The 23,184-nt window shown below is 41.5% G+C and overlaps 2 protein-coding genes and 1 long non-coding RNA gene across 9 annotated transcripts in view; 2 read left to right on the forward strand and 1 right to left on the reverse strand.

Annotated features, from left to right (window-relative positions):
• mafgb (v-maf avian musculoaponeurotic fibrosarcoma oncogene homolog Gb) overlaps positions 1 to 23,184 on the reverse strand; it is a 73,699-nt gene that overhangs the window by 8,683 nt on the left and 41,832 nt on the right. The gene's annotated exons all lie outside the window — the stretch shown is intronic.
• On the forward strand, positions 5,072 to 14,911 carry LOC109202394 (uncharacterized). Of its 5 annotated transcripts, none has more exons than XM_025907982.1 (6): positions 5,072 to 5,102; positions 8,592 to 9,613; positions 9,820 to 9,891; positions 10,934 to 11,005; positions 11,331 to 11,411; positions 13,467 to 14,911. In XM_025907982.1, exons 2-6 carry the CDS (start codon positions 9,464 to 9,466, stop codon positions 14,490 to 14,492), a joined length of 1,401 nt encoding a protein of 466 aa, XP_025763767.1. In that variant the 5' UTR covers positions 5,072 to 5,102; positions 8,592 to 9,463; the 3' UTR covers positions 14,493 to 14,911. The 5 variants fall into 5 exon arrangements, with proteins under 5 accessions (XP_025763767.1, XP_019215188.1, XP_025763766.1 ...); XM_019359643.2 differs by lacking the exon at positions 5,072 to 5,102 and adding an exon at positions 7,368 to 7,672 and having other exon boundaries at positions 9,823 to 9,891; positions 10,937 to 11,005; XM_025907981.1 differs by lacking the exon at positions 5,072 to 5,102 and adding an exon at positions 7,369 to 7,672.
• Positions 21,168 to 21,879, forward strand: LOC109202584 (uncharacterized). The gene is made up of 3 exons (XR_002062522.2): positions 21,168 to 21,234; positions 21,366 to 21,441; positions 21,848 to 21,879. It is a non-coding gene; the product is annotated as an uncharacterized LOC109202584 (long non-coding RNA).

Raw genomic sequence — 23,184 nt, forward strand, 5'->3', positions numbered from 1 at the left:
TTTTATCAAGACATCCCATTATTAGCGACAGTGCTCTGACGACCTCGGTCCTGCCTGACAGCTAGCCGGCTACCTAGCTAGCTGCCGCACTTGGCTGCAAATGGACAGCGAGGGGACTCTCTCTCTCCTTTCACCTCCCCGGTCTCTCGCAAATGCTCGCACAGAATCGGAGTTACAGCTGGATGTGGAAAAAATAACTGAGTTGTTTGGTGGTGCTATAATGCGGAGCTACAACAGTGGGCAGCTATCCACCGGTGTATGACAGAAAGGACATGCCGCGACCGCCGATCGACCGGTGTTTGCTAACGCGGAGGTCAATCGTGGATCAGGGAAAGCGAAGGCAGGAGCGTGAGGTGAACTGAATTTCAGGTAAGAAGTTATGACCTGCACTCTATTTGGGTCAGATATAAACCGAGTTTAGGTGTAGTTTATTTAGCAGCAGTTCTCTTATGTGTTGCTGATAGCCGGCTAGCTAGCTAGCGCCGCTAGCATAGTTAGCTAGCACCGCTAGCGACCCTTCGTGAAAAAGCACCCAGGCTTGGCTTATATTGAGGCGGGTGAAACTCGTGTCAGCACCCGGTCGCTCGCCGACAGTATGTGTTTTAGCTGGACTTATTTTTCGTTTATATGGGCCGATGATGCTGGAAACCGAAGGCAGGAGCGTGAGGTGAACTGAATTTCAGGTAAGAAGTTATGACCTGCACTCTATTTGGGTCAGATATAAACCGAGTTTAGGTGTAGTTTATTTAGCAACAGTTCTCTTACGTGTTGCTGATAGCCGGCTGGCTAGCTAGCTAGCGCCGCTAGCTTAGCTAGCTAGCGCGGCTAGCGACCCTTCGTGAAAAACCACCCAGGCTTGGCTGATAGTGAGGTGGCTAAAATTTGTTTAATCGCCCGATCGCTCGGCAAGGGTCTGTGTCTTAGCAGGACTTATTTTTCGTTTATATGGGCCGATGATGCTGGTCGATGTGGAAAAAATAACTGAGTTGTTTGGTGGTGGAGCTACAACAGAGGGCAGCTATCCACCGGTGTGTGACAGAAAGGACATGCCGCCAACGAGACATACGAGGCCGGGCAGGCGATTGCTAACGCGGTGGTCAATCATGGATCAGGGAAAGCGAAGGCAGGAGCGTGAGGTGAACTGAATTTCAGGTAAGAAGTTATGAACTGCACTCTATTTCGGTCAGATATAAACCGAGTTTAGGTGTAGTTTATTTCGTTGTGCTGACTTTTTCAATCACTTACAATAACTCGTACTGCGTTCTAGCTAGCACGACGGAGTTTCTATACAGCTGTGTGCGCATGTTGAACTTTATGACAGCCTCCCCTGTCATTCTCTCGCCTGTTGAAACTTCAGTCATGAAACTGATCAATGATCGGCGTTTCTCTCTTGTTTGTTTATCGCGCAAAACAACAGCAGCACGTTTAAGCTTGATCAGCTGTTGTTAGAATTCATTTGCTTTTAATTTCTGGTATCAGCTGATGTTTGCTGGAGCTACAGCTGTAAAAACGGCAGATGTCCTTACTGAATCATCAGAGCTGAACTGGTGATGGAGAAACAGGTTTACTCTTTAGGTGACATGAATAAGTTGAAGGGAAGTTATGAACTATTTTTGACAGACAAATACAGGGAGTGCAGAATTATTAGGCAAGTTGTATTTTTGAGGAATAATTTTATTATTGAACAACAACCATGTTCTCAATGAACCCAAAAAACTCATTAATATCAAAGCTGAAAGTTTTTGGAAGTAGTTTTTAGTTTTAGCTATTTTAGGGGGATATCTGTGTGTGCAGGTGACTATTACTGTGCATAATTATTAGGCAACTTAACAAAAAACAAATATATACCCATTTCAATTATTTATTTTTACCAGTGAAACCAATATAACATCTCCACATTCACAAATATACATTTCTGACATTCAAAAACAAAACAAAAACAAATCAGCGACCAATATAGCCACCTTTCTTTGCAAGGACACTCAAAAGCCTGCCATCCATGGATTCTGTCAGTGTTTTGATCTGTTCACCATCAACATTGCGTGCAGCAGCAACCACAGCCTCCCAGACACTGTTCAGAGAGGTGTACTGTTTTCCCTCCTTGTAAATCTCCCATTTGATGATGGACCACAGGTTCTCAATGGGTTCAGATCAGGTGAACAAGGAGGCCATGTCATTAGTTTTTCTTCTTTTATACCCTTTCTTGCCAGCCACGCTGTGGAGTACTTGGACGCGTGTGATGGAGCATTGTCCTGCATGAAAATCATGTTTTTCTTGAAGGATGCAGACTTCTTCCTGTACCACTGCTTGAAGAAGGTGTCTTCCAGAAACTGGCAGTAGGACTGGGAGTTGAGCTTGACTCCATCCTCAACCCGAAAAGGCCCCACAAGCTCATCTTTGATGATACCAGCCCAAACCAGTACTCCACCTCCACCTTGCTGGCGTCTGAGTGGGACTGGAGCTCTCTGCCCTTTACCAATCCAGCCACGGGCCCATCCATCTGGCCCATCAAGACTCACTCTCATTTCATCAGTCCATAAAACCTTAGAAAATTCAGTCTTGAGATATTTCTTGGCCCAGTCTTGACCTTTCAGCTTGTGTGTCTTGTTCAGTGGTGGTCGTCTTTCAGCCTTTCTTACCTTGGCCATGTCTCTGAGTATTGTACACCTTGTCCTTTTGGGCACTCCAGTGATGTTGCAGCTCTGAAATATGGCCAAACTGGTGGCAAGTGGCATCTTGGCAGCTGCACGCTTGACTTTTCTCAGTTCATGGGCAGTTATTTTGCGCCTTGGTTTTTCCACACGCTTCTTGCGACCCTGTTGACTATTTTGAATGAAACGCTTGATTGTTTGATGATCACGCTTCAGAAGCTTTGCAATTTTAAGACTGCTGCATCCCTCTGCAAGATATCTCACTATTTTTGACTTTTCTGAGCCTGTCAAGTCCTTCTTTTGACCCATTTTGCCAAAGGAAAGGAAGTTGCCTAATAATTATGCACACCTGATATAGGGTGTTGATGTCATTAGACCACACCCCTTCTCATTACAGAGATGCACATCACCTAATATGCTTAATTGGTAGTAGGCTTTCGAGCCTATACAGCTTGGAGTAAGACAACATGCATGAAGAGGATGATGTGGACAAAATACTCATTTGCCTAATAATTCTGCACTCCCTGTAAACACCAAGCTCCTTTTTTGTGTAGCTGACAGCTGGTAACTGTGCAGGGGCGGATCTAGCAAAGCTTTTGCCAGGGGGCCAGGTAGGGCATTAACAGAGAAAGGTGGACATAAAGATATACTTTTCTTTCTTACTCTCATATAAAATATTTAGCTTTTATTAAATGCTTATCCGAATCTTACAACCAAAGTTTGTATAATAATACACAAGGTTGGCTGTAGACCATTGTTCATCATTCAGAACACTGTGTAAAAATAACAAAAAACAAAAAGTGAATGCAAAAGTGCATATATATTTATTTTATGTGTTTGATGTGTGTGTCGGGGCGTGGTCTGCAGTGCCGCTGCAGGGGAGGTGGACCCACGGGTGTAAAGTCTGTGCTCTCTTGGCTGTTTTTTGGGTGTGTGTTGGGCTATGAGTTGAAAAGCTACAGCTGCCTGTGTGGGTACACCAACCATGTGTGAAAAGTGGTCCATAACATAATGCTTCAAAGCGTGTTCATGCAAACATTGTTGGGTCTGCCGTGGTACAATGGGACTTCTGCTCATGAACCTGTGTGCACAGCATCTGCAAATCGGGGCTGTACAAAGTCACTTCATCTTTACCCAAACTGTAAGCTGTCATCTGTGAGGCGCGAGCGGTGTTTGTTTTTATCATAATTCATGGTGGAGAATGGCTGCTCTGCTGAGTTTTGCTCTCTGTAGCTGTATGAATGGCAAACTACACTGATTACCAGCGGCATAGGCACACATAAAATTTCTTCTGAAATTTTCCCTTTCTAGTTATTATGTGTGCCTATGCCAGGAGGCACACATATTACTATTCCTCGGATTTATTATTATTATTATTATTATTATTATTATTCTCCAGTTTCCGCCTGAAATTTTGCAGCGAAACTCACCCCGCAGTTTTCAGACAAGCTTCATATATGTTACCTCATTTTGTGCCGCCGGATCTGGAATGGTGTGCTATGACTTTTGGTGTTTATGAATTTTATAGTTTTTGAAATATTAATATTTTAGTGAAAATTTTCCCGCGCTCCTCTGCCGAACAGTTTTGACATTAGGGTTACATATGTTAGATCATTTTGTGCGGCTGGAGCTGGACTATAATGTCATGACTTTTGGTGTTCATGACTTTTATAGTTTTTTAAATATTAATATTTTAGTGCAAATTTAGGCCAACTCATCTTTTGGCGCCAAATAAACACACTTCATTTGTGGTGTGTTGGCGCTCTCTAGTGGTATGCCGGGAGTGGTACAGCCTGTCTACCCTTATTTGGATTACCGTAATGATGACAATTTCAACGGTGCGCACAGCGTCGCTGCTTTCAGGAGCCATTGGAATTTTTAAGGTTGTGCAAATCATTCAAAAGTTACGGTAATGCTTGGTGAAAAACTCAATATCCCACAATTCATAGCACACCTCTGCCAAGTTGAACAATGGCGGCCACCACTTCGTTTTATATGTCTTTTATTAGTGTTTCTAGGTCACAAAATAAACTTTTAAGATATTTTCAGGCGAGAATGTAGGTGTGTAAACTTCAAATATCTGCTTGTTTTATCAAGACATCCCATATTAGCGACAATGCTCTGACGACCTCGGTCCTGCCTGACAGCTAGCCGGCTACCTAGCTGCCGCACTTGGCTGCAAATGGACAGCGAGGGGACTCTCTCTCTCCTTTCACCTCCCCGGTCTCTCGCAAATGCTCGCACAGAATCGGAGTTACAGCTGGATGTGGAAAAAATAACTGAGTTGTTTGGTGGTGCTATAATGCGGAGCTACAACAGTGGGCAGCTATCCACCGGTGTATGACAGAAAGGACATGCCATGACCGCAGATCGACCGGTGTTTGCTAACGCGGAGGTCAATCGTGGATCAGGGAAAGCGAAGGCAGGAGCGTGAGGTGAACTGAATTTCAGGTAAGAAGTTATGACCTGCAGTCTATTTGGTTCAGATATAAACCGAGTTTAGGTGTAGTTTATTTAGCAGCAGTTCTCTTACGTGTTGCTGATAGCTGGCTAGCTAGCTAGCGCCGGTAGCATAGTTAGCTCGGGCTGCTAGCGACCCTTCGTGAAAAAGCACCCAGGCTTGGCTTATATTGAGCCGGGTGAAAGTCGTGTCAGCACCCGGTCGCGCACTCTATTTGGGTCAGATATAAACCGAGTTTAGGTGTAGTTTATTTAGCAGCAGTTCTCTTATGTGTTGCTGATAGCTGGCTGGCTAGCTAGCGCCGGTAGCATAGTTAGCTCGCGCCGATAGCGACCCTTCGTGAAAAAGCACCCAGGCTTGGCTTATATTGAGCCGGGTGAAAGTCGTGTCAGCACCCGGTCGCGCACTCTATTTGGGTCAGATATAAACCGAGTTTAGGTGTAGTTTATTTAGCAGCAGTTCTCTTATGTGTTGCTGATAGCTGGCTAGCTAGCTAGCGCCGGTAGCATAGTTAGCTCGCGCCGATAGCGACCCTTCGTGAAAAAGCACCCAGGCTTGGCTTATATTGAGCCGGGTGAAAGTCGTGTCAGCACCCGGTCGCTCGCCGACAGTATGTGTTTTAGCTGGACTTATTTTTCATGTTTATATGGGCCGTTGATGGTGGAAACCGAAGGCAGGAGCGTGAGGTGAACTGAATTTCAGGTAACAAGTTATGAACTGCACTCTATTTGGGTCAGATATAAACCGAGTTTAGGTGTAATTTATTTTCGTTGACCTTTTACAATCGTAATGCCACGGGAGTTTATATACAGCTGTGTGCGCACTAAGTTACTGACGTTGGACTTTATTTTATTCATTAGGGTTAGTTCATAGAGTTGCCATGCAGTACAAACGGAATCGTCCCACATTCAGAGAAAACATTATGATTTGTTCTGTCGTTACGAAGCCTCCCCTGTCATTCTATCGAGTGTTGAAACGTCAATCATGAAACTGATCAATGATCGGCTGTTCGCTCTTATTTATCGCGCTAAACAACAGCAGCACGTTTAAGCTTGATCAGCTGTTGTTAGAATTCTTTTGATTTTAATTTCTAGTATCAGCTGATGTTTGCTGGAGCATGAAGATGAAATCAGGAGATGTCCTTACTGAATCATCAGAGCTGAACTGGTGATGGAGAAACAGGTTTACACTTTAGGTGACATGAATGAGTTGAAGGGAAGTTATGAGTTGTTTCTGAGAGACAAAGACCAAGCTCCTTCTTTGTGTAGCTGACAGCTGGTAACTGTGCAGGGGCGGATCTAGCAAAGCTTTTAGGGGGGGGGGGGGGAGCTAGGGCATTAACAGAGAAAGGTGGACACAAAGATATACTTTTCTTTCTTACTCTCATATAAAATATTTAGCTTTTATTAAATAGTTATCTGAATCTCACAACCAAAGTTTGTATAATAATACACAGGATTGGCTGTAGACCACTGTTCATAATTCAGAACACTGTGTAAAAATAACAAAAAACAAAAAACAAAAAGTGAATGCATGTGTGAAAAGTGGTCTATAATGTAATGCTTCAAAGTGTGTTCATGCAAACATTGTCGGGTCTGCCGTGGTACAATGGGACTTCTGCTAATGAACCTGTGTGCACAGCGTCTGCAAATCGGCGCTGTACGAAGTAACTTCATCTTTACACAAAACTGTAAGCTGTCATCTGTGAAGCGTGAGCGGTGTTTGTTTTTACCATAGTTCATGGTGGACAATGGCTGCTCTTCTGAATTTTGCTCTCTGTAGCCGTATGAATGGCAAACTACAGTGATTAGCAGCGGCATAGGCACACATAAAATTTCTTCTGAAATTTTCGCTTTCTAGTTATTATTATTATTCTCCAGTTTCCGCCTGAAATTTTGCAGCGAATCTCGCCCCGCAGTTTTCAGACAAGCTTCATATATGTTACCTCATTTTGTGCGGCTGGATCAGGAATGGTGTGCTATGACTTTTGGTGTTTATGACTATTATAGTTTTTTAAATATTAATATTTTAGTGAAAATTTTCCCGCGCTCCTCTGCCAAACAGTTTTGACAATAGGGTTACATATGTTAGATCATTTTGTGCGGCTGGAGCTGGACTAGTATGGTATACACTTTTGGTGTTCATGACTTTTATAGTTTTTTAAATATTAATATTTTAGTGCAAATTTAGAAAGATTCTTCTTTTGGCGCCAAAGAAACAGACTTCATTTGTGGTGTGTTGGCTCCATCTTTTGGTCCCACTGAAATAAATTTCAGACTTCATTTGTGGTGTGTTGGCTCTCTCTAGTGGTATGTCCGGAGTGGTACGGCCTGTCTACCCTTATTTGGGTAGCAATGACGACACTAAGCAATGACGACACTATCAACGGCGCGTCTCTTCGCTCCTCCTCCGCTTTGAAATTGACCGTAAACGTGCTTTTCTGAGACAGCGTCGCTATCTCTTCGGTGGTAACGCGTCTTTCCCCCCCTCCTCCGCTTTGGAATTGAACTTACAGGGATTTTCTGAAGTGTTTACTAAGACACCCGTAAGCTTTTACAAGGTAAGTGTATCTCTCTCCCTCTGGTTTGAAATGTAGGTTTGAAAGAGATTTTTTCGTGTGTTTCTGGGTGAGCTCTTTGACTGGATTTCGGCACTGTGCTAAAGCTAGCTAGCGGATATTGAGCATAGCTAAGCCTCTTTGGCCCTCGTTTGACATTGACTTTGAAAGGAATTTTCTATGTTTGGACGCTAATATGTACAAAATGACTGTGGTTAGACGCTGATCGGCTAATTTAAGCGTATCTGCGTCCCTCTGCTTTGAAATGTAGGTTTGATAGATTTTTTTTGTGTGTGTTTCTGGGTGAGCTCTTTGTCTGGATTTCGGCACTGTGCTAAAGCTAGCTAGCGGATATTGAGCATAGCTAAGCCTCTTTGGCCCTCGTTTGACATTGACTTTGAAAGGAATTTTCTATGTTTGGACGCTAATATGTACAAAATGACTGTGGTTAGACGCTGATCGGCTAATTTAAGCGTATCTGCGTCCCTCTGCTTTGAAATGTAGGTTTGAAAGAGATTTTTTCGTGTGTTTCTGGGTTAGCTCTTTGTCTGGATTTCGGCACTGTGCTAAAGCTAGCTAGCGGATATTGAGCATAGCTAAGCCTCTTTGGTCCTAGTTTGAAATTGACTTTGAAAGGAATTTTCTATGTTTTGACGCTGATATGGTCGGCTGCATCCTTCGGAGGACCCGGCCTTCGCGGTCTACGTGGGGCCGGTCCTTCGACAGCCTTTGTCGCCTGGCTGTGACGTAATTGGCCTTCAAACGCGGCCTCTGGAGGATGCAGCCGACGTTTTGGGACACAGCTTTCGACTGTATTCCAGCGGTATCGTTTGTAATTAAAACTTTTAACAGGCTACTGTCGCGTCCGAATCAATAGCTTCGTTGTACCCGCGTTTCACACCTCTTTTTCTGTCTTCATAAGGCGTTAACTACAGCAGTCTTTAATACCTCAACTCTTGCTTCAGCCAAGGTAAGTGTCCCCCTTATATTTTCTGTGTGTGTTCAGGTGATATCTAGAAAATAGAGCTGTTGTTTGTAATTAAAACTTTTAAGATTAGATGGTACAGTGTTTTTACTCTCTTCCAAACAGTAAAGTTCCTCTTTGTCTCTCAGTAGGAAATCTAAACCAGACAGTACAAGGCTACATTTCAGCGTTACAAGCCAATCAGTTTGCTAATTGTTCTGTGAGATTTGTTTGCAAAGTTTAAGGTGTTAAAGCAGGAGCTGGCATTCTGCCAGAGCCTCAGCAACAAGACCGCCTCCCAGCAACGAGACTGCCTGTCAGCCTTGCAAGGTACCCAATTTTCCAATTACTCTATAACAAAACTGTTGTGGGCAACAAGACTGTCTCCTATGTTTGCAAGCCAATCACTTTGTTCTTGTAAGATTTGTTTGAAAAGTTTGAGGTGGTAACTGAGCTGTGAACATCCGGGTTTGCTTGCTGCTGGCATTCGACCAGCGTCTCAGCAACAACACTGCCTCCCAGCTTTGCAAGGTAATTACTTTCCCAATTACTGTACACCAAAATGGACTAACTGTCGTGGTCAACAAATCTGCCTCCCAACTTTCAAGGTAATCACTTTCCCAATTACAATATACAAACTGTTATGGAACTTTACTTAACAAAGCCTTAAGACCGGGTAGTGACACTATCAATATGTCTATTTAAAGAAAAGAGATTTTTTTTTTATTTATTTATTTTTTTTTTGTTCTTGTAGTCATCTTGTCTATCAATGTATCAGAGGGTTAAAATAACAAATTGCTTGAAATGCCAATAATTAATATTCTGTTTTTATGCTGACATTCTACCAGATGCCGAGAAAAAATAAAAGATCCCAGGCACAAAAGAAGCGCTGGAAACCACTTGACTTGGTCGATCCTGCTGTCCCAATGCTCACTGGCCACAACCAAGATGAGGCAGTCAGTCGTTTTCCATCTGACCAGGTAATGAGGATATGGTAGTGATCACGGACAGTCGAACAGTTTTCGAAACACATTTGAGACAATTAAGAACACTTACCCATACAGTTTAGGATTTTTTTGTTATAATGTCACACACGTGGCATAACAGTGCATGGTATGCAGAACATTTAAATGAAATGAATGTGTCAGGTCACTTAATGTCTTCTATACCCTTTTTCCTGGGTTAGCAGACGGCACCAGCCAGGTTATCTTTGGAAACACAGGATAGACCCACCTCCTTATGTTCCCCAGGTCCCAAGGTAAATATCAAAAAATATTCCTTTATTAAGAAATTACAAGGTATGCCCACCCATAGGGCTGCTCGATTATGGCAAAAATAATAATCACGATTATTTTCACTGAAATCTAGATCTCCAGTATTTGACAATATTTATTTAACAATAACAATGTATTGAATAATGGCTTTAAAGATTGTCATAAAATAGTGTGCAAATACTGATAACAGTGTAAATGTTTACAATATAAAAATAAATGAAAATGTAAACATGTATGTTTAGTGAACTTTACAGTGTTGCTCCGTGGTGCAGGTACGACATTGTAGCAAACTTTACACACTATGTCTACTTGATCCACGTCTGACTTCGCGAACCCATAATGTTTCCACACCACTGAAAGTTTTTTTTTTTTTTTTTTTAAATCTCTTTTCAACCAACGGCAGTCACTCTCCTCTCCAAATAACTTCTGCTTAGCTTTCCAAGCTTCCCTCTGTTAGCTCCTCTTAATTGTTGTGATGCGTGTTCGAAACGCAGAGAGGTGTGCTCGATTTGCCACATGGAGCAGCGCGAGAAAAAGCACCAGGGAGGTGCTAATAATCGACTCATTCTCTCGACTCCTTTTCAATGATCGTTGAAAGCCCAGATCGTAATTTTGATTAAAAGTAGATTCATTGAGCAGCCCTACCACCCATGTGTATAACCTGTGTGTATATATCTGATCTTTGGTGTCTATAACCACAGTTAATATGTAGTCTTTCACTTAAAGCATGTTTGCTAACTCAATTTTGTCTAATTTCTATCCAAAACAAAGGAAAATATGACAAAGGGTGTTTTTTGTTTTTTTTGTTTGTTTGTTTTTTTCATAGCTCTGAACAGGTAATTCTGATGTGGTAGTGAGCACATACAATATATTTCTTATAACACTTACCCATACAGTTGACCATTTCTATCTTGTAATGTTACCCAACTGGCATAACAGTTCATGCCATGCATTGCATTGTAAAGTGAAATTAAAGTGTCAGGTCACTTAATGTCTTAACATTATATTCTTTTTTGCCTGGGTTAGCAGACAGCACCAGCCAGCTTGTCCTTGGAAACGGAGAATAGACCCACCTCCTTATGTCCTCCAGGCAGCAAGGTAAATTTAAAACAGTATTCCTCCATTAAGGATTTATAGTGGACAGTTACATTACCATTAAATGTTAAAGACATATGGTTACATGTTTGCCTTATGTAAACAGTAAGAATTTTGTTGTCTCGCTTCTGTTAGTTTTGTTTAAAGTTTTTAAAGTTACACTCACTTTCAAATTTCTTAGTAGTTATGCAAACAGCTGGAATTTTTTTTTATCGCTTTGTAAGTTTAGTAACCGCTACTGTTTCATGTTTTCTTTAAAGTATCCAGTGTTACACTCTATTTCAAATCTGTTAGTAGGTTTTCTAATTTTGATTAACTGTATTATCAGATTTCAGACACTCGTCTACCAGCAAAACGAGTCTGGGCAACCGATGATTTCCACACGGCATCAAATTCTCCACCTAAAAAGGTAACCCTAACCCTATGTATAATCACCGGGGTTGATATTTAGTCTTTCACCTTAAGTGTGCTTGCTAACTCGTACTAAATATACTAAAATGTTAGACTACACATGTACATTTGTCAATTTCTTTCATCAGACTCCTAAAATGCAGACATCTCAACAGCTGTCTGTTTAGCTGTTTCTATATCTATTGTTCTGAAAAAACATTTATACCATTTTATACTTAAAGCTTCAGATAAATTGACATCCACAGTGAAAAGCAGTGCAAATAAATACAAACATTTTGTGACACTGATCTTTTCTCAAGATGAATGTCAGTGTGTTCTGTTTCAATCACATTTAACCTGTAACTGAATTTTGTGTCATTTCTTTACAAAACGTAACACAACTATGAAACGTGTTTTTATGGCACATGTACAGAACCATCTGGTTTAATCTGAAATCAGTGATTGAATTACATCTAATTTAAGAGCATCTGAAATCCTCTTACGAATAATACGTAAACAGGATTTCCTTTCATATATTTGTATTTAGGCTGCAATTTAGTTGATGTTTGAAGACCCGCATCAACCTAAAATAATGTGTTATACTGAAAGAAATTAACTGCTTTAAAAATATGAGGAGCAGAAGGTACAGGTATGACCTTTGTAAAAGGTCATTAAAAAAACAGCTCTAAAGTAGGGCTGCCACGATTAGTCGACTAGTCACGATTACGTCGACTATCAAAATCGTCGACGACTGATTTAATAGTCGACGCGTCGTTTGAAGCTTTGTAAGATCACAAAAGACGCAGGAATAAGTAGTAGGATTTAAGAGTGTAATAACGGACTGAAACAGAAGATGGCAGCACTGCATGTACAAGGATGCCAGCTGCCGTTAAACCCCGAAGAAGAAGTAGCTCTGTCCCAGAATTCATAGCACAGCCCAGCTTAGTTTCCAACAATGGCAGCAGCTAGTTAGTTTTAATATTACTGTTATTATTCTTTCTGGGTCACAAAATAAATGTTTAACATATTTTCAGGCGAGAATGTAGCTGTGTAAACCTCAAATATCTGCTCAGTTTATCAAGACACCACATATTTTCAAAAGCGCTCCGACGTTTTCAGAGACGTCTGTTAACCACTAGCTCGATAGCGAGCCGGGGGCAAGGCTAACTAGAGCCCGTGAGAACACCGGACTCCCGGCAAATCGTTTTCAAACCCACCGCCGTCTTTCGTTACTCAGGTTAAAAATATATGAGTCACTTAGATAACTTACAAATGATATTGTTTGGCTTTTTTAGTATTTTATTTGTTCCCGAGTAGACAATCGGTTTGGCTGAGATTAAAGTTATAGTTTTTACACAGCAGCTAAATAAACGTCAAGCAGACAACTGATTATCAGAAGTGTGAGATGCTCGAGAATATACTCCAGTGTCCTGTTATATTTTAGATAGCAAGGAGCAGACGGCTGAGTTTATTAAACTCCACCGGAACAATCTGCAAATATCATTAAAATTTAATAAACTATCATCTTCTCTTTATTTTTAGTTAGCATATACCTTAAACACTTTAAGCTGTAAGCTAATGATAGTTATATAAGAGCAGATGCATGCTGGTGCAATAAGCTGTAGTTTTACGTCCAACGGATGCATGATCTGATTAGTCGACTAATCGCAAAACTAATCGGTGACTAGTCGACTATCAAAATAATCGTTTGTGGCAGCCCTACTCTAAAGCAATTACAGATATCTAAAATATTTGTCATTTTACTTCCCACCTCTGCTCTCTCTCACTGTTCCTGTCACTGTCTTTCTGGCTTATCTGATGCTGTGTATCTTTAGATTATGCTGTAATATGATTGAGGAGTGATATAATTTGGCTTGAACGTTGTTTCATTATTTTACCATAGTTAAAAAAAATTTTTTTACTTTACAAGAAAATCTAAATTTATACAACTATTGCCACTTAAAAATGTCTTACATCATTGTACCAAGAGTTACATATATTTTACTCAACCGTGAAATGCATATCATTAAATACTAAACAATAACATGTGTCACCTTTACCATTCCTTGATCAGCCTTTCCACAACACAAATGAACAACTACTGACAGAGGAGCTACAGAGAAACGCAGTTCAGCACTTCTGGTGTGTCAGTGCAACTCATTGTCAAAGTGATGAAAGGTACACAGAATTCTCTCGAAATCATCAGTGCACATGTAATGCCCTCACATTCCTGGCCTACCTTAATGAGGAACACCAGTTCAACACAGCCCGACTTGATAAGGTGCTTGAACAGGGAGATGCACTCTACTGTTGGATTAAAACAAATCTTCAGCAGGAGAGGCGTTATACACAAAATCATCTGACCATGGAGGACCTGCCCAAAGAAGTTCATGCTGACATAAATGTCTACAGTGTGAAAATGGACAACATAAGGTACGGATACCTGAAAGCAGAGGACAAAACTTATCAAAGAAAAGGATGGTGGTTGCCTCTTGCTAGTCGCCTTGTATGTCTGTCAACAGATGTGAACTATGCTTTGCTCATGGTTTCGCCTCAGTGCATTGCAGTTTTCCGTGACAAATCTGGGAGGTATGGATTATTTGATTCACATTCAAGAAGTGCAGCAGGTTTACCCCAGCCAAATGGAACAGCAGTCATGCTCACTTTCACTCATGTGAATGACCTGATCACCCACCTGCATAACCTTTTCCAAAATCAAGGCAGGTATGCAAGATATGAGTTTGTGCCTGTTTCTTTCAAAAGAGTCAGCACTCACAACGAACAGCCTGCACAGTCAACTCAAGCAACACCAGGAGCAACAGCTACATCACCACAAAATGATGAACCACAAATCACAAATCCCACTGTGCAAGTGCCTCAACCAGAATCAGCCCAAACCTACATGACAATGTTAGAAAGTGCTTTAAACCCACAACAAGACAAAATGGCTTCAAATCAAATTTGTGAACATCAACTTGAAACATCTGTTGATCCAACAAGCAACATCCAAACAGAACAACAAGAAAATCTCGAACTCAATAATGAAAGAGATAAAGTCCTAGATAAACCCCCCAAAAAGCAAGAAATGTATGCAGATTAAATAAACGACGGCGTGGGAAAGCTATTCGTCAAGCTCAAAGTCACAAGCAGCATCTAAAAGCTAAAGAAAAATCTTCATCTGAAGACTTGGCAAAGAAGATAAACAAAAAAAGACACGAAAAGCAACGATATGCCTGCTTTCCTGAATTCGAATGAAAAAATTACAGGCTGTGAAAACTCAATATGCTCAAAACTGTCATCGCCGTAAACAAAAACTGTTGTCAGCCAAAGGTTATTATGCAAATCCTCATATTCAAGAGAAGATAAAAGCCCACAAAGTGAAGAGATACCAAAATGATCCTCATTTTCAACAAAAAAAGAGAGACTACATTATCAGAAGATATACCACAGATGCCAGCTTTCGAACCAGACAGAAACAATATGTGTTCCGAAGATACAACACGGATGCTGACTTTCAAAGCAGACAGAAGCAATATCTGGTCCGAAGGTACAACACGGATGCTGACTTTCAAAGCAGACAGAAGCAATATCTGGTCCGAAGGTACAACACGGATGCTGACTTTCAAAGCAGACAGAAGCAATATCTGGTCCGAAGGTACAACACGGATGCTGACTTTCAAAGCAGACAGAAGCAATATCTGGTCCGAAGGTACAACACGGATGCTGACTTTCAAAGCAGACAGAAGCAATATCTGGTCCAAAGGTACAACACGGATGCTGACTTTCAAGCAGACAGAAGCAATATCTGGTCCAAAGGTACAACACGGATGCTGACTTTCAAAGCAGACAGAAGCAATATCTGGTCCAAAGGTACAACACGGATGCTGACTTTCAAAGCAGACAGAAGCAATATCTGGTCCAAAGGTACAACACGGATGCTGACTTTCAAAGCAGACAGAACAATATCTGGTCCAAAGGTACAACACGGATGCTGACTTTCAAAGCAGACAGAAAAAATACATAAGAACAAAATATGCATCGGATCCAAACTACAGGCACAAACAAAAAAAATCAATTCATGCCAGGTATCATAATGACTCACAATTCAGACTGCACCATATACAGCGCTGTGCAGAGTACCAGAGACACAAAATGGCTACCACTGCATCTTTCGCCATTTATAAAAAGTTGTGTGCGCAGAGAATAAAGAAGAAATACAGACGACTAGTAACACAATTCCAGCAGGGTCCACAGTCTGAAGCACAGCCCCAGCTTGTAGTGAATAGTGTGATGCAAGCAGCCACATTAGCTTTCCGTGAAACAATTAAGTTAGGACCCACCCATGTCTGTACAGTGTGCCACAGAACTCTGTTTCCTAATCAAGTTAAACACTGCAAAAGATCAAAGTATGTTAAAAATAGTCACATTGTTGACACTTGCTTGACAGGAAAATTTGTCCATGTTTGTGATGGGGAATGCTCAGCTAATTGTACTTTCCCAAAACACAGAATGGAGGAGTGGATTTGCTACAACTGTGACAGCCACCTACAACGAGGAAAGATCCCTTCCATCGCAGTGGCAAACAATTTAGCACTAGCACCCATTCCAATTGAACTGAGTCAATTAAATGTACTAGAACGACAACTGATTGCTAAAATTCTCCCGTTTGCTAAATCATTGCATTACCAAAAGGACAGCAAAGAGCCGTACATGGGCTGTTGTTTGTGTACCGTCGGATGTGGAAACCACAGTAAACTGTCTTCCCAGACCTAGCAATGAAGCCCAGCTCCTGCAGGTACAACTGAAAAGACACATCAGATTCAAAGGATACCAACACTTCTACACTGTGAACATGAAGAATGTGTTAGCAGGATTATCAAAGCTAAAAGAGATGCATTCAGAATACAAAGATGTATCTATTGATGATGACGCTACTTTTGCTGATCCCACAAATAATCAGATAATCGAGACGGAACATGACACTGCTGATGCAGATATTCAAGATGCACTGCCCAGAAACTTCGACAACCAAATTGTACCAGAAAGAAGAACCACTGAGGATACAACAGCTGGAATACTTGAGCCATGTCATGATGTAAACGAACTATTGGAGCCTGAACAGTCAAATGGAGAGCCCTTACAAGATACGGAGAAAGAAAAGGAAGAACTTCGGCCTGGTCTTGTTCTAGACACCTGTATGCAACCACCAGATATAGCACAGGACATTTTATCATATGGTGAAGGAATATTTAGCATTGCACCCGCCCAAGGAAATAGACCTGTTGGCTTCTTCTCTGTTCCTAAACTTGAAGCCATGGCCTTTCCTGTGCAGTTCCCAACTGGACAGAACACATTAGATGAAGCCAGACAAGTCAAACTGTCCCCAAGCATGTATTTTAATACACGGCTGTTCTCTGCAGATACACGGTTTGCAACTGACCAAAGCTACCTATTCTTTGCACAGTTTGTAACAGAAACACACATGGCTACAAACAGCATGTCCATCCAATTGCGCAAAGGTAAGGCAATCACCAAGGATGGACGTAGAATTGTAACAGAATGCTTCAAAATAAAGACGAAGTGGAGAGACTGATAAATAACAAAGATGCAACACGCTTCATGAAACCTCTGAGAGTACTCCAGCCTATTGGGAGAAGGCACTGAAAGATCTGCATGCTATGGTCAGACAGTTAGGAAAGCCGACTTTTTTCCTGACATTTTCAGCTGCTGAAATGAGATGGCCTGAGGTTGTTGAGGTCATAAAAACTCAACAAGGTGAACAAGTGGATTTTTCACAACTTGACTGGAACACAAAGTGTGAAATTCTCCGAAGCAACCCTGTGACTGTGATGCGATTGTTTGAAAAAGAGTCGATGCACTAATGACAACACTGATCCTGTCCCAGCACAGCCCATCGGTGAAGTAGAAGATTACTTTTATCGAGTGGAGTTTCAGGCCAGAGGTAGCCCTCATATCCATTTACTGGTTTGGGTCAAAGATGCACCTAAATTTGGAAGCGACCTTGAAGACCACGTGTACAAATTTATTGACAAGTACATAACATGTAAGATGCCTGACCAAAATGCGATCCTGAACTTCACAAAATTGTGTCTGAGGTTCAAGTCCACAGCAGAAATCACTCCAGATCCTGCAAAAAAGGTAATGTGTCATGTAGGTTTGGGTTCCCAAACTACCGGTAGACCAAACAATGATCACTTTCCCAAGCCCAGATGATGACGATGATCACAATGATAAGCAGCATAGCACAAGTAAGGAGAAGGCACAAATGAAAACAAAAGCAAAAAACAGACGAATGGCGCTCGCAAAAAAACAGAAAGAGGCCAAAGAAAAACTCCAGCCATTGAGAGATTTGCTCTGTGACCCAAATTCCTCGTTGAGGACTTGTCTGAGCTGCTTCACAAATGCAGATTAACTTATGAACAATACTTGGATTGTGTCTTCAATTTAAGCAATGGCCATGTCATCCTCTTAAAGCGTGAACCTAATGACTGCTGGGTGAATGCATACAATGCAGATCTGCTGAGAGCCTGGAATGCCAACATGGACATCCATATGTCATTGATGACTACAGCTGCCTGATGTACATGATGTCTTATGTCTCTAAACCCGAATTGAGATGACACAATTCTTAATGGAGTCATCCAGGAGGTCAAAAAGTCCAATGTCAATGAAAGAGATGAAATGAAACAGATAATGCAGGCATATGCTAAACACAGAGAAGTCAGTGCCCAAGAATCCGTGGCAAGACATGCAGCCTGCCACTAAAAAAGTGTTCACGCAGTGTGGTGTTCATACAGACTGATGATGATGCCCTGAAATGAGTCTCCCGATGAGCAGGTTGCAGAGCATGGCACCAGATGATGAAAATGTGTGGATGTCTGGATTGCCAGAAAATATGCAAACAGACCCAGAATGCCTGAGTTTGAAAGAATGTGTTTGGCTGAATTTGCTTCAGAGTACAGGATTCTCTACAGCCGTCAAACAGAGTCAAAAATGCCATCCCTCTTTTGAATAACATGGGTTATATTCAAAGAGAACAAGAGGGAAACCTGCAATAATCAGATATCCTCGCTTCTCAGAAAGAAACAACCAGAGAAGTTTATAGCAGACTACTAAAACTTTATTTCCACATCGATCAAATGATGACCTTAAAAACACAGAACACCCCACATCCGAACAGTTCTACAAAAGTGGACGAAAACATGGTTTTGCAGTACGGCCAATTGTTACCTTTAACAAAAGCGTTATGAAAGCCATGGCAAAACAATGGAAAGGGCATTGGAACAGATTGAACAACAAGGCCCACTTATCAATGCATGGAACACCTTTGCACCTGAGGTTGAAGTAGATCGTTTAGAGTGTGTGGCCCAACGACAATCCAGACATGACACTGACGAAAATGAAATGGACATTGTTCCAGACTACCAAGTCAGTGGTAGCAGCAGTGGAGCCATGCCAGCAATCATAGCACCAAAGCTGAGCCCAGACTTTGTCAGAAAAATGTACCAAAGTCTGAATGAAACCCAAGCATCCATATTCTACGCAGTGCGTGAGTGGTGTTTCAAACTTGTGTGGGGTCACTGTCCTGAGCAGTTCTTTATTTTGTCTCTGGAGGAGCTGGCTGTGGAAAATCACATGTTATCAAGTGCATATATGAGGAGGCAACAAAGATTTGCACCAACTCCCCAGATTCCGTGACCAAGCAGACATGTCCTACCCTGCAGTCCTGCTGGCTGCATTTACTGGCACTGCAGCTTTTAACATATCTGGAAAACACTGCACTCTCTGCTAAAGCTGCCAAAATCTTTAAACCGCCGTATCAGGGACTGGGGAATGCACTGGATGAAGTGAGAGCTTCACTTCAAATGCAGAGATTCTGGTCATTGATGAGATATCTATGGTTCTAAAGACCTTTTGCCTACATCCACTGGAGACTTCAGCAGATCAAAGGAAACAAGAAGCCTTTTGGTGGGATGTCTATCCTTGCAGTAGGAGACTTTACCAGCTGCCACCCTTGGAAAAGCCAAACCACTCTGTGTGTACGAGGACAATGTCCTTGATCTCTGGAAAGACTATTTCCACATGGTCAACCTGACAGAAATCATGCGACAGAAAGATGATCATTCTTTGCTGAAGTTCTGAACAGGATAAGAGTAAAGCAAAAACAGATTCTCTTGAAGCCAATGATAAAGCCTTGCTCACACAGGCTATCCATGACATAAAAGACTGTCCATCTAATGTATTACACATTTATGCTACAAACAAAGAGGTGGACAAACACAATTCAGCAACTGTAACTGCTCTTCATTCTGATATCATAATATTCAGGCCGAAGACTACAGAAAAGACCACGAACGGGTGAGATGGTCTGCTGGCAGATATGATGAAAGGCAACAAAAGAGATTTACCTGATAACATACAAGCTGCATCTGGAGTGCGTGTTATGATTATTAGAATTTGGATTTGAAGATGGGCTTGTTAATGGGACATTTGGAACAATCACGAACATTGTGACAACCACACAGGATGGACCAAAAACTGTGAATCTCATTGGACTTACGCTGGACAATCAAAATTCTGGGCAAAAATTTCGCAGAAAAATACAGGATCCTCAGACAACCTGGTATATATTGAGAAATGTGAAGAATCTACAAGTAAAAAAGGAGTTCTTCGCAGGCAATTTCCAATGAAGTTGGCCTTTGCATGTACAGCTCACAAAGTACAAGGCATGACAATGGAGTCAGCAGTAGTATGTTTGAAGCGTGTTTTGAACCTGGAATGGCCTATGTTGCACTCAGCCGCACAACCTCACTTAAAGGACTCTACATCACAGACTTTGATGAAAGGAAAATCTATGCTGATCCTGCATCACAGATGCACTCAAAATATGAGACATGCATCATTGAGAATGCAAGACCACTGTTGCAATTCTTAAAATCAGTTGTTCCCACAGTCCCCACGTTGACAATTATCCATCACAATGCACAAGGTCTCCCAACTCACATGGAGGACATGAGATGCCACCATGAACTCAGCCTTGCTGATGTTTTATGCATAACAGAAACTCACTTGTCTGGATCATCAGTTTCTCCCCGCTTCCAGCTCGAACAGTACAACATGGCCACACGCAACAGACACGTCTCTTACACAAACCATACAGACATGGCAAAGGTAAATGGCGGTGGAGTTGCAATGTACTACAAAACAGTTCTTACAGCAGAGTCTCGAAATACCTGCAAAATGTGACTGACCTTGAATTTGTTGTTATCAAGGTTGAATCGCCAGTCACAGCTTTGATAGCAACTGTATACAGGCCACCAAATTACAGCCACGTGAGGTTTTTACCACAAATGCAATGTCTTTTGGACTCATTGGAAATGATGAATTGCCAACCAATTATTGTTTGTGGAGACTTCAATGAGGACCTATGAGCAGAGGAAAAAACCCATCCAAGAACTGTTTCAGTCAAGAGGATATGCACAACTTATTACTGCTGCAACTACCGAAAAACACACATTGATTGATCACCTTTACATATCACAGCCAAACGCCTGCCTCCAATCAGGTGTTCTGAATACATATCACAGTTATCACAACCCCATTTATTGTGTATTCACTAACACAAAATGACTGCAAGGTTGTGAGGGATATGGACTTGCCAAGTGATCTTAGTGTCTTTGCAACTGAGCACACTCTACCACAACAAGGACAGCTCACCAGTGGGAGCTGATAGATAAGACTGCTCTCATCCATTGAAGAGCTGACCAGAAACGTGAACAGAGAGACTGCAACTGCACCTGATGGGATCCCTGCCATAACAGGTAATTGTATTTTTGTTTCTTACTTTATATTGTAACATTTGATATTATAGTTTGTTTCAAAACAATATCAATCTCATCCATTAATTAAGTCATCCATTCATTCATAACTTCTCAGATGTGTTTCTGTCCAGTGAAGGCAGTGGAGAAGCCCTACACTGATCTTGAAACTGTGCCACGCTAGTAGAGACCGGCTACAAGGATGGGCAGGTATAGTGAAATTAAAATGCACCTTTTGGTTCAACAGGTTTATATATATATATATATATATATATATATATATATATAGTCAAGTGATCAAAAGACACCAGTATTAAACCCATTTAAACCAACTACATGCTTGGATTGGAACTGTATACAGGCCACCAATTACAGCACGTGTGGTTTTTACCTCACATAGCAACTTACCCCATCCAAAGACACCAGTATTAAGCAAATTTCCTTTTTTTACTACCTTTTTAATATAGTTTTGGGTCATTTAGTTCTAAAGTTAGATTTGTTTTTCCAATTATTTTTTAGAACTTCATTACTTGCCATTTCGCTAACTGAAGAGCTGCGCTTTGTGATGTCTCTGTTTTATTGTTTTAAATTGTGTTTTCCTTTTATCTGTTTCTAGCTGTTTTCGCAAAGTCAGCAACCACTTGCTTCAAATGACCTTATCCAGAAGTATCCGTGAGTGCCTCATCAACAGAAACTAAGTGGAGACCTACCTCTCAGAGAAAAACGCACACATAAGAAAAGCCGACCACTTCAGTACTGGGAAGAACATCTAATCTGTTTCCCTCTATGGCTGCTGTTGCGATCCCAGTGTGCCCCCTGTAGCTCTGTGGACAGTTTTGGATTGTTTACATCTCACCCAACCGCTCACGGCAGATGGCTGCACCTCTCTAAGCTGGTTCTGCCGGAGGTTTCTTCCTGTTAAAAGGGAGTTTTTCTGAACACACTCTACCACCAACAAGGAAGCTCACCAGTGGGAACTGATAGAGAAGACTGCTGATGCTCTCATCCATTGAAGAGCTGACCAGAAATATGATCAGAGAGACTGCAACTGCACCTGATGGGATCCCTGCCATAACAGGTAATTGTATTTTTTTTCTTACTTTACATTGTAACATTTATTGATATTCTTTGAACAAACTATAATCTCATCCATTCATTAAGTCCTCCATTCATTCATAACTCCTCAGATGTGTTCTGTCCAGTGAAGGCAGTGGAGAAGCCCTACACTGATCTTGAAACTGTGCCACGCTAGTAGAGACCGGCTACAAGGATGGCAGGTATAGTGAAATTAAAATGCACTTTTGTTCAACAGGTTTATATATACAGTCAAGTGATCAAAAGACACCAGTATTAAACCCATTTAAACCAACTACATGCTTGGATTGGAACTGTATACAGGCCACCAAATTACAGCCACGTGTGGTTTTTACCTCGCATGGCACTTACCTCATCAAAGACACCAGTATTAAGCCAATTTCTTTTTTACTATTTTTAATATAGTTTTGGGTCATTTAGTTCTAAAGTTAGATTTGTTTTCCCAATTATTTTTAGAACTTCATTACTTGCCAGTTTGCTAACTGAAGAGCTGCGCTTTGTGATGTCTCGTTTTATTGTTTTAAATTGTGTTTTCCTTTTATCTGTTTCTAGCTGTTTTCGCAAGTCAGCCAACCACTTGCTTCCAAATGACCCTTATCCAGAAGTATCCGTGAGTGCCTCATCAACAGAAACTAAAGTGGAGACCTACCTCTCAGAGAAAAACGCACACATAAGAAAAGCCGACCCTTCAGTACTGGGAAGACATCCTAATCTGTTTCCCTCTATGGCTGCTGTTGCGATCCCAGTGTGCCCCCTGTAGCTCTGTGGACAGTTTTGGATTTGTTTCATCTCACCCAACCGGTCGCGGCAGATGGCTGCCCTCTCCTAAGCCTGGTTCTGCGGAGGTTTCTTCCTGTT

The sequence above is a fragment of the Oreochromis niloticus genome, linkage group LG6 (genome assembly GCF_001858045.2).
Source record: "Oreochromis niloticus isolate F11D_XX linkage group LG6, O_niloticus_UMD_NMBU, whole genome shotgun sequence".
Lineage (NCBI taxonomy): Eukaryota > Metazoa > Chordata > Actinopteri > Cichliformes > Cichlidae > Oreochromis > Oreochromis niloticus.

Excerpts from the sequence above, each read along its gene's own strand:
- LOC109202394 (XM_025907982.1), top strand. The coding sequence starts at position 9,464 with ATGCTGACATTCTACCAGATGCCGAGAAAAAATAAAAGATCCCAGGCA. Across the intron at positions 9,614-9,819 it reads GTCGTTTTCCATCTGACCAG|CAGACGGCACCAGCCAGGTT; the intron begins GTAATGAGGATA and ends TTCCTGGGTTAG. Across the intron at positions 11,412-13,466 it reads CAAATTCTCCACCTAAAAAG|CCTTTCCACAACACAAATGA; the intron begins GTAACCCTAACC and ends TTCCTTGATCAG.